A 12,264-nucleotide genomic window follows, 5' to 3' on the forward strand; every position below is an offset into this window, starting at 1 on the left:
CACCACCACCTGGCCTCCGCGGGCGGGGCGGGCCCGCCACCTGTCAGGTCCGCTACTGGGCCAAGTACTGGCTCCGCGGCCCACCGCTTGCCTCCGCAGTACACTCCCCCCAGCCTTCAGCCCCAGTCTGCTCTCCCCCCAAGCCTTCTGCCCCAGTCCCTTCTTCCCCCAAGCCTTCTGCCCCAGTCCCCTCCTCAAGCCTTCTGCCCCAGTCCCCTCCCCCCAGCCTTCTGCCCCAGTCCCGCCCCCCCAGCCTTCTGCCCCAGCTTGCTCCCTTCTCCATTTTCCCTTCTTTCTCTCTCATTTTCTCTCTCATTCATGCTTCCACTCCACCCCGCCGCTTTCTAGGCTGCTTGTGTTTTCCCCGCTGGCCGTTGCCGCCACCTCCTTGGGCAGCCAAGCGTTCAGCCGGCTCCTTCCTGCATGGCCCTCCCTCTAGTGAGCGTCTTCCGAAGCAGCCCGCCGTTTCTGTGTCTCTGCCCAGCCAGGCTCCGCAGCCTTCTCTCCCCACAGCTTCCCCCCACCCCAGTCCGTTCAGTTCCTTTCCTTCTTTTCCTTTCCTCCCTAAGCGGCCACTTCCCTACATGGCCAACCGTTGCCCAGCCAATCCTGCACGTCCACTGCCCAGCCAATCCAGCCAATCCGCTGGGTTGCCGGGACGCATCCCCACAGAGACACGTCTACCAGAATTAATATAATAGATTGAGATTTAATATAATAGATTTCTGTTGAAACTTTTAATTCAACTTCTAATTAAGAAATTATGTGGCGTAATTCAAAAGAATTGACATGTATGCTTTTTAAACTGAACCGCATCTTGTCTCTTAGGCACTTGAAACTCTTGTAGGAAAATTCTGTGACAGCACACATACTTTTATCCTGCCTGTGTCCCTTCTTTGTATTTCATTCTAAATCAGCAACAAATCCTTGCCTTGAAGTGACAATAATAAACTAAATTCATGTTCCTGCTGGTCTCAGATAGTTCAGTGCACTGGTAAAGATTAAAAAATGATAATAAAACCTGATATTTAGAAATGCTACAAACTCAGTGGCTGGCATCCTGTCTTACACACCAGGAAGATGCATCCACTGTGAACTTTCCTAGCTGCGCAGTATTGGCCACACAGTGAGGGAAAGCAAGTTTCTATTATCTGCTCTGCCTCCAGAAGTGCCCTTGCCACCTGACAATATGTCCATCATGATCACATAGCCCTCAAGGATCTATTTTTAGGTGTTAAACAGAGCACTTCCAGAGGCAGAGCAGATTGTAGATGTTTGGTTCTCCATGCTGCATGGGAACAGCAGTAGTAGGAAAACTCCATGGTGCAGACTCATTTCTCTGACACATCCCCACTTCATTAGACATGATGTCAGCCAGTATTGCTTAAGTTTAACTCTACCAGAACTCCAGACTAGGTATTTAGCATCACCAAAACTTGCCTATCTCGGGCAAGAAAATTTGTGGTTTTATTATTTACACACGCACACCTTTAAGAGGGCCTCGGCCACCACTGGTTAATTTTGAAAGTTACATCCCAAAAGGTCAGGCCCAATGCCTTTGTGCTAGCAGACAACTGCGAGCATGCCAGAAGGTTGGATGACCCATCACTGCAATTGCATTAACTTTGAGTCAAAGCAGCAGATGTCCCTCCTAACAGATATCAGGATGCCTCTTTACTCCACATTCCATTGGCTCTGTAAGAGGCTTTTGAGTGAAGCCCCCTTAGTTGTTAAGCAGAAGGAAAGAGTGCATCTGAGGAGAGTTGGGTGCCCTTTATGCTGTTTCTGCCCCCACTTTACAGCAGATGGACACTTGAGAGGCCTCACTGAGGAGCACCTTAAAGCTCCACTCTGCTGTCTGGGTGCTGGATCCAAAAGCTGTCATTCTACATGCAAAAGGCAATTTCTGTTCATGTAAGCTCACTTTTAACACATGAGAAAAACTGACTCCAAAGGTTAGCATAAGAGCTTCTGGAAGCTTTTGCCCAAGCATGAGAATTGCTATAGACATTTCCTGTTGCAGCATTAAACAAACTCTTCTGCTAGCTTTTACTCAAGCACATGTGGAAAAATGGTAGCTGGTATTTTCCTTCTGCTCATGTTCCTTTGGAGCCAATTCTTGGCATCCCATCCCCATGCTCAGCTGTACAAGATACATCACAGACCAACTGCTTGATAGTTGTCCTCAGACAGCAGCATGCCATACTCTGCTACAGAAGTTCCATACAATTGTATCAATTTCTGCAACTTGCTTTTGTTGAATTGGGGGTAGCTTTCGTCACTTTTGTTTACTCCTTTTTCTTACGCTGAGGTTGAAAAATTATTTTCAGTACTACAATCATATGGTGTATGTATATTTATCCCTACAAATGGCTCATGTTCACAACAATTTGTATCTTTATTAAGGGGATTTTTCAGCCTACTTTCCAGAAGGCTTATGAGATCACCTGGCATTCTGTGTGTGTGTGTGTGTGTGTGTCTCGCCCCTATCAACTTTGCAACGCCTGGACCAATATGAACCAAATTGGGTACAGTTGTAGGGACACTTCAGCGGCATAGTTTGTGATGATGTCATCCACATTGATCCAAGATGGCGGACACATGAACCTTTGAGGCGCAAGTGGGCTAATTTGTGGACTGTCTAACCAATTTGAACCAAATTTGCTACAGCTGTAGGGACACATAGGGATGCCCAAATGGCATGGTGTGTGAAGATGTCATCCACTCTAATTCAAGATGGCAGCCATGTAAATATCTGAGGTGCAAACGGGCTAATTTGTGGACTGTCTAGCCAATTTAAACCAAATTAGGTAGAGTTGCAGTGAGTGACAAACAGGGACATCTCAACGGCATAGTTTGTGATGGTGTCATTCACACTGATTCAAGATGGTGGACACAAACCTTTGAGGTGCAAGTGGGCTAACTTGTGAACCACTTAACCAATTTGAACCAAATTTGCTACAGATTTAGGGACACATAAGGATGCCCTAATGGCATGGTGTGTGGTGATGTAATGCACTTCAATTCAAAATGGTGGCCGTGTGAACATCTGAGGCGCAAGCAGGGTAATTTGTGGACTGTGTATCCCATTTGAACCAAATTGGGAACAGTTGCAGTGAGTGACATACAGGAACACCTCAATGGCATAGTTTGTGATGATGACATCCACAACAATTCAAGATGGCAGACACATAAATTTGTAAGACGCAAGTGGGCTAACTTATGAACCGCTTAACCAATTTGAACTAAATTTGCTACAGCTGTAGGGACACATAGAGACACCTCAACGGCAAAGATTGTGATGATGTCATCCACCCCAATTCAAGATGGTGGATGCACAAACTTTTGAGGTGCAAGTGCACTAACTTGAGAACTGCCTAGCCCGTTTGAACCAAATTTGGAACAGCTGTAGCAAGTAACACACAGGGGCACCTCAATGGTGCAGTTTGTAATGATGACATCCACCCTAATCCAAGATGGCAGACACATGAACATTTGAGGCGCAAGAGATCTAACTTGTGGAACTTGATTTGCACCAAATATAGTCCAGATGTAGAGACAGTGAAAAAGAAGTAGGCTGATTAGTTCTTACTATAACAACTTGTTCTTTCTAATTTCAGTGTTAGCTAAATACCTGACATCCTATATCTGTTAAAAATTGTGAATAATGAGCTGAAAACAAAGGCTGACATCTTGATTAGCATTATCACAGCATTACAAAACATGGTGCATTATCCTTACATTACATAAGATCTTTAGAACTGGTACTTTTAGGTGTTCGAAGTGATGTGCCATTCAAGCAGATGCTTATTTAAGAACCATGTGTTCAAATTCATTGGACACATTTGTTGGGGCTAATTTTCAAATAACTGGTTGATACATTAACTTTTGAGTTGCTTGTAACGATTTGCAAAGGAACTATTAAATTATACTTGCAACTGCTTTATTTGCTGATATTTCTCTAAATCATTGGAAAAAACCACACATTAACCGTAGCAATTAAAATGTTAGATACCACTGAAATAAGCTGACAAAGATTGCATCACATAAATGACCAGGTGTTCTCTGTTGTCATAACCAAAGATTGTGAAAATATCTTTTATTGTGTGTAATTCTGGTAATAAAATCCTTTCTCATTTAAAAAGAAAAAAGTTATACCAACACCACAAGGTCCTTATGATGGCATACAAGGAAGCTGTCAGTGCAAGTCTTTGAAGTCATGATACTTGATGCAATATTCAAGCTACTTCTCTGGACCAGACCACAAGACAACTCAGTAACAATTCAGATTTAATGACTGTATCTTGGCAGCTCCAGTCTGAAACTATTGGACTTACAACCCTAATGTAACAGTCTCACGAGGACATAGGAAACTGCCATCTACTGAGTCAGACCATTGGTCTATCTAGCTCAGTATTATCTTCACAGACTGGCAGTGGCTTCTTCAAGGTTGCAGGCGGGAATCTCTCTCAGCCCTATCTTGAAGAAGCAAAGGAGGGAACTTAAAACCTTCTGCTCTTCCCAGAGCGGCTTCATCCCGAGGGGAATATCTTGCAGTGCTCACACATCAAGTCTCCCATTCAGATGCAACCAGGGCAGACCCTGCTTAGCTATGGGGACAAGTCATGCTTGCTACCACAAGACGAGCTCTCCTCTTACACATCAGTTTGTGGTGAGGCACTTGTGTAACATATTGGTCCATGATATTGTATCTATTGTTTATTGGTGCCATCAATAAATTGGGCAGTTAAATCTAGTGGTTAATTGTAAGAGGTGGCAAAGTTCAAGCCAGCCTGGGAAAAGCTGCATTCTGTTCAGAAATCCCTGTCCTGGCTGCCGTATGTGCATATGCTACATATGCTTACTCAGTAATTAGGGAAATGTCCATTGCTCAGAGGCACTTCTTGCAAAACTGAGATACATCTGGCTGAGATGTATGTCAAATTAATACTAGTTAAGATTCACTATAGCTTAAATCAGCCACAAAATCCATTGTCTATTAGAAATACATCCTATCTACATAGGCTTGGATCCAGAGGTTAGGCCCTGTGTGTGGACTGAGGAGAAGAGAAGACACTTCTACTTGTCCAAGGGGGCCTCTGCAATTCGTACCAATCCCACTCCCGGTTCCATATTGCACACTTTTTTGGAAGGTTCTCCACTCTTAGGAGCAGCTTTTCAAAGGAATGCCAGGGGCTGCTGCAGGATGAAGATGGGGGAAACCTACGGAATTTCACCTGTCATTCTCTAAATCTAAGCCATCGGGTTTTCAGAGAGTGTGCTCAGCATGTTCACAGAACAAATTCAGTGCTGCATTCCAACATCTAGAATAAAAATAATAAATACCTGCAGAAATGTGTATGCTTCATCTTTTTTCTGCTATCTTTTTACTAATGTAAGAATAAAAAAGTAAATTACCTTTTTTTATTGGGCACTCAACACCCTGACGCATGGAGCACAATCCTATACCTATTATTCAGAAGTAGGTTCTCCTAAATGCAATAGGAATACGATTCCATCCTTATTTGGAAGAATCATATTTGTTTTCATAGCTCTGGCTTTTACAGAAGTGCTTAAAAACAAAAGATCTAAATCTTGTATAGCTGTTTAATCCTTCTGTTATTTTAACATAATCTGAGAGCAGTGCAATGAATTCAGCATTACTTCAGAGATGTTTAGAGATGTAGAAGTTTGTAAAACAGTAAACCATGCTTTTATTCATTCAAAATAGACCTATCTGTCCTGGAAATATGTATCTAATTTATAAGAGAGAGAGAGAGAGAGAGAGAGAGAGAGAGAGAGAGAGAGAGAGAGAGAGAGTGTGTGTGTGTGTGTGTGTGTGTGTGTCCATCTTTTAAAATAATAATAAGAAGAAGAAGTTGAAATTGTTGTTAATAATAAACAAAATATTATTTCATCCATAGAGGTTTTTATTGGAAGAAAATCTGTGACCACTAAAGAGTGTTAATGTTGTCAAAACATTTTAAATTGCAGTTTTTAAACATCATTTTATATAGTGCTAATTTAACAAATAAAACTTTGAGACCATTTTACTCAACATGTTTTCCAAGTCACAGAACAAATTTTTTTACAATAAATACATGCTTGAGAAATTATTTAAGGCTAAAACTACTTTAGCATTTTAATGCCTTACACTGGCAATCTGTGAAATCATTGTACAGTTCTTTAAGTTTAATTACATCTTGAATTATCTCTTGACTATGAGAAGCTTGTCCATAGTTACTTGTCTAGTAAGAACGTACTTAGGATTAAAATATCCTGCTCAATGTTCCTAATACAGTACTAGCATCCCAGTTCTAAATATTTGCGCTACCACAGTTGGTCATTTTATGCAATGCTGCATTGGCATGGCTGTCCATAAAGTCAGACATTCAAAACAGTCCATCCTAAATCATGTTTCCCTGGCTCAGCAAGTTTTAGAATTGGACTGTGAGTGTCCTTATCTCAGAGTTTTTAAAGTTTCTGGTACCAATCATTAACTTCCTCTCATTTTGTTGTGTGTAATTTTCGTGCCCAGTTTTTCAATATCTATTTATAAAACAATTCCCTTTAATAATCAGCAATACTAATTCTGGGGGAAATTGTTTCTACAGGTATTTTTGTTGTTTTTAACAACCGGACTGAGAAATTAGATTTAAGGCACGATCTAGTGAAAACTAAGCATGAAATTCCAATGATTGAAATACTAAGCATATGTCTTAATTTCCCCATTGAAATAAGTAGTAAGTGCAGCACAATCCCAAGCATACTTACTTAGAAGCAAGCGTTCCACTGAGTTCAGTGGGACTTATTCCCTAGAAAGTGTGCATAAGTTTGAAGTTGGAAGAGAACTTAATTTTGGATAGACAGTACCTATAGTCAAGCATGCTTTAAATTGATATTGATTTGGAAAGTACTTTCAAAATATTTATAAAATATTTTGGAAAACATTTGAAAATATTGAAAACATTTGGAAACTATTTGGAAAGCTGAACATCAGTGTTTTAAATCAACACTGTTCTTGATCCCACCCACCCACTGGGCAACGATTTGGACATTTAAAAAGGGCAACTCACTCATTCACATAGTTTTCAATCCCATAACCAGAGTATACATCAACAAAAACTACATAAAGCAGGAATTAATTGTGCTTCTTCATGAATACATTGTTTTGAAGACTCCTTTCAGCTCTGGCTAAAGTCTGGAACATTCTTCCCCGTTAAAGATGGCTCTGAGTGGAGAGGATATGAGAAATATGGAGTTGACACCAAAAATCCAGATGGTTGAGAAAGCTGGACAGAGTGGCCCATTTGTAAACAGCCTGCAGAATACGGTGGAGGTGAAGATGCTACTAAGCATCCAGATTCTGGTCTGCCAAATGAAAACCTGCGAGTGGCACCAGTAGTAGAACTTAAGCTGGTTGCACTACTGGATTGTCTTGATGGAGTCCTTAAACTAGCTGAAGTCAGGATCATTGGTAAAGTCTCCATCTGGTAGCTTCGAAGAGAGAATCTTATTGGCTGCTGCAATGTTTGCTTAGGCCTTAAACACGTACAACAATAAACTGCGACCAAGGAGCCCACAAAAATGAAGGCAATAAATATTGATCCAACGATAAGAAATGGTACATAGATTGGTTCTGAGGGGGAAAGTTACAAAAGGGAAAAAAGAAACAGTTATACTTGATGAAAAGTTTGATGAACCAAATTATCATGTTTTCTTCAAAATACAAGGGGCTGTATCAAAAGAAAATTAACCATTAGCTATACTAAATCCCATTTAAATTAATGGGATGTAAGTTAGTCACAACTAACTTGTCTCAATGGTGACTGACCAAATTTTATCAGTAAATATAGTAAATTAACAGGTTCAGTATTAAGGGTTGTTATTATGCAACATTGTCCTGTAGTTAATTACAAGCACAAACATTCTGAGATTCAACTGCACCTAACTAGCTGCTGGACTGAGCCCTTTATTTCTCTAAATATGGAACAAAATCTCTCTAGAGTTTTAAAGACAAATTGCTATAAATGATCAGACTCTCCACTAGAATTCCCAGTTGGTTACATCCATCCAGAATGCTTTCACATGTTGAATATGCTTTACTATAAGATTGTAACTGTTTCCAACTATCTTTTTCACTGGAGACAATCCAACCCAATTAGCTTGTAAAGAACTTCCTGAATTGCTGTAGGAGATTCCTGTACTGAGCAACAGGTTAGACTAGAAGACCTCCAAGATTCCCCTAGAATTCTAAAATTCTACCATTTTAAGACTAAAACATATTGCAGACTGGGCCTTTACAATGTCATTTACCAGCAAGATCTTTCTTTTCTCCCTCAATAAGCCTGAAGAGTAGTTCTGTGAAACTCAGAAGCTAGCTAACTCCTTTGTAATATATGAGTTGGACCTATTAACAAAATCACTGTGCTACTGTCCCCATCTGTTTTCTTTCCTAATGGACCAAAACAACTACCTGCATTTTTGGTTTAAAACATGTTTCTCTTTTTTGTGAACATGTGAAACTTAAATCCCAATATTGGAATTTTTGAAACCATGGGGAAAAAATGCAATTCTAAATCCTACTGAACTCAATGTGACTTCTCTCCAAACAGATGAGTCAAGCTGTAATCTTATGCACACTTGGGCATAAATCCTGCTGCATTTGGAAGGACTTGCAATTTAAGATGCATAGGATTCAGCTATTAAAATTTTGCTGCATGAATTTACAAAACTGCTCAAACTCACTCTTATAAGATATTTATCTATTTATCTATTTATCTATTTATTTATTTGATTTCTATACCGCCCTTCCAAAAATGGCTCAGGGCAGTTTACACAGACAGAAATAACAAATAAATAAGATGGATCCCTGTCCATCCCGTAGGGGTGGTCATTTGTGTGGAGGGCATTTGCACAGCTTTAACTTTGCTCAGCAGCTCCATGCTTCATTTCATATATACTCAGATGAAAGTTGATTATTAGCACAAAAATGAGATGTCTCATGCTTAGAGGTTTCTAATCTGCATACTCTTGTGATTGGAATACTTCCCTATTTCTCCAGTGATTATTTCCGAAAGTTCAAGAGAAGAGATTACTGTCATAATGTTGTATCTTCCTTTAGCATATTCATTATAATGCCGGAGGGGTTGGAGGGGGGAATGGCACGGCTTCCCTTATAAACTGGACAGCAGTTAAGGTTCATAGTGAGTTGCTCCAAGGTTTCATTATTATGGCCAAATCTAACTACTTAAGTAACTACCTATCTATATCTAATTACCTAAGGTAAGTTCAGCAGCAGCTTTGAAAGGAAGCCTTTAAATTTTCTGGCTAAATGCTTTAATACTGCAGATAAATTAGTAGCTATGTTATGTTGCATCTGTCTTCCCCTTTTAAAAAACAACTAGCCCTTCCAATGGCACTCTGGAGATTCATTATTTATCTGCAACTCTATGCCTTTCTCAGTAGATTAAAATTAGACCAACAGAGCAGAATTCTGTACTTCAAATTGCTGCAGATCTACTAAACTGCCTGCTAGACAAGTGGGCAACATTGCCAATGCAATCCTATGCATGTTCACTCTGAAGCCCAAGGAGGGTTTACTACCAAAATGTGCGCAGGATTGTGGCCCAAAGCTAAGCCCCATCAAGCTCAGTGGGACTTATTTCCAAGTAATCGTGCATAGGATTGGATTGAAAGATTCTGAATAGCTTGGATACATTAGAAATAGTGGCAAAATCAACGCACAGATCGGACCCATCCGGAGGATGGGTAGCGTGGAGCTATTTAACAAACAGAATCCCTTGTAGGCATTAAAGAAAACATGGTCTCTCTCCATAAGATTCTGCCCCGAAGAGCCAGATGGATGGATAGGAAATTCCTGCCTCTTCTGGGAGAAACTCAGCCAAAGATCCTTTTTTCTATAATGCGAACAAGGGATTCAGTTTGTTAAACAACAGGTCCATGTTTCATTTATCGTAATATAAAACACTTAGATGTAAAAGGCTATGCAGTACATATTTCTGAAACTTTAGAACAGGCAAAACTATCTACGTACACCACTTTAGGAATAGAGCCCTGAAGTTTACATTTAAAGAGGATTACTTCAGAGTACTGTAATTTAGAACATGGCTGAAAATATGCTCAGAACTCTACAGATCGGGAGATTCCCTAGAACTTTCCCCCCTCAACGAGGGGGGAGTGCTCCAAAACCCAATCTGTAAATCAAAAAAATACTTAAGCGGGCAAACCTATGCAAACTCACTTTAAAGTAAGTTCCATTGAGCTCAATGGGATTTGCGTCCAAATATCCATCAGTCTGTGACTTATCTTAGTCAATCCTAAACACCCGGACTTGGGCGCAAGTTCTATTGATGAAATCCACATCTGCAATGGGAATGACTCTGTTTCAATATGCACGCAAGATCGGGCTGCAAAAAGCTACCAACATTCCCCACGGCCAGCAATGCGCCTCTCCCATTAGTGAGAGAGATCTTTCCCAAGCCCTGTTGCAGTTTAGCTATCGCCCCCGCCCCGACACTCACGGGCGCTCGGTGCCGGCTGCTCCGGTTCCAGGTCGTTGGTGCAGCCGCCTTGCTCCAGGCGCGCGTCGGCGGCGGCGCAGCAATAGCGCAAGGCACAGGAGCCGCAGCAGATCGTGGCGTCGGGCGTGTCGAAGCGCTCCGGGCAAGGGAAGCCCTCGTAGTACCTGTCGTGCGCGTCGAGCCAGCCGTGGCAGTACTCGCCGCCGCTTCCCACCTTCTGCGCGCTGCTGCCCCAGCGGCACGCCAAGCAGCAGCAGCAGCAACCCAGGAGGAGGCAGCGCAGCCAGTCGAAGGTCATGGCGGCCCGCGCCGCCTTCAGCTCTGGCTGCTGCGAGGTCTTGGTCGCCCTCCCGCCGCCCCGTGTCCCGCTAGCGAACATTCAGCTTGCCTGCTTCCCTCCCACAGAGGCCCCGGACCTCGGCGGCCGGCGCCCACAAGAGGAAGGAGGGCTGGGCGTGGGACCTCCTGAGGGAGAAGCTGTGACGCCAGCCTAGGGCACCACCGACGGCTCCTCCTCTCCTAGCTGAGGAAGCCGAGTCGTCGTGGTCGTCACGTCAGGCTCGTCGGCCTGTTCTCCCCCTCCCCGAGGCTGCAAGTCAGCAACAGCAACATTTTCCTCAAATAAGCCCCACGAGAAGACATAAAAGCATCTGTTCCCTTTTCAGTCGCTTTTTTGGCGTTCACGCCGTGCAATTGGGTTCCCCTACACTTTGGGTTGCCATCTTTTTAATGGACGGGCTCTTGCCCTGTACCTTCTCTAAGAGTCAGAAATGCAGCAGCTGGAAGGCTCCCCGCTACAGCAAGCGGCAACTCACTGAATTCAGTGGGATTTCAAAGGTGTACTTAGAGAATTTTGAAGCCTGGACCAAAAGGCCTTTTGCGTGCCCTCTCCTGTTGCAAGTTAACCATTACCTGCCTACACACATGCCGTGAGTATTTTTAGCCTACTTTCCAATAGGCTTATGAGATCACCCATCAGGGTTGCCAGAACCTAAAGTGTGTCCGTCTGTGTGGCCCCCACCACCACATCAACTTCGAAACGCCTGGACCAATATGAACCAAATTGGGTACACTTGTAGGGACACCTCAACGGTGTAGTTTATTATTATTATTATTTTATTATTATTATTATTATTATTACATTTATATCCCGCTCTTCCTCCAAGGAGCCCAAAGCGGTGTACTACATACTTGAGTTTCTCTTTCACAACAACCCTGTGAAGTAGGTTAGGCTGAGAGAGAGTGACTGGCCCAGAATGTCACCCAGCTAGTTTCATGGCTGAATGGGGATTTGAACTCAGGTCTCCCCGGTCCTAGTCCAGCACTCTAACCACTACACCACACTGGCTCATGTCATCCACTCCAATTCAAGATGGCAACCATGTGAACTTTTGAAGCACAAGTGCGCTAACTTGTGAACCACGTAACTGATTTGAACCATGTTTACTACAGATGGAAGGACACATAGGGATGCCCAAATGGAGTGGTGTGTGATGATGTCATCCACCCCAGTTCAAGATGGTGGCCACGTCAACATCTGAGGCACAAGCCTCAGAATTCTGTCAGAGAAAATTGGTACAGACTTTAACTTCTAGAGAGGATACGTACTCGTTTTCTCAGGCTTACACAGGAGATATGGCCCTAGAAAAAGGTCCTGCTCCTTAATTCATATGTGGGGATTACTGTAATTGCTCAGTAGGGAAGCAAAGATACTCTACAT

General features: G+C 42.5%; 1 protein-coding gene across 1 annotated transcript; it reads right to left on the reverse strand.

Annotated features, from left to right (window-relative positions):
- Nucleotides 1-5,909: 5,909 nt before the first annotated feature.
- Nucleotides 5,910-11,294, reverse strand: SHISA3 (shisa family member 3). The gene is made up of 2 exons (XM_053251374.1): nt 10,545-11,294; nt 5,910-7,639 (listed from the first exon to the last, which is right to left on the reverse strand). The coding sequence occupies exons 1-2, from the start codon at nt 10,921-10,923 to the stop codon at nt 7,185-7,187; spliced, it is 834 nt and encodes a 277-aa protein (XP_053107349.1). The 5' UTR covers nt 10,924-11,294; the 3' UTR covers nt 5,910-7,184.
- Nucleotides 11,295-12,264: the final 970 nt, after the last annotated feature.

The sequence above is a fragment of the Hemicordylus capensis genome, chromosome 5 (genome assembly GCF_027244095.1).
Source record: "Hemicordylus capensis ecotype Gifberg chromosome 5, rHemCap1.1.pri, whole genome shotgun sequence".
In the NCBI taxonomy this organism is placed as follows: domain Eukaryota; kingdom Metazoa; phylum Chordata; class Lepidosauria; order Squamata; family Cordylidae; genus Hemicordylus; species Hemicordylus capensis.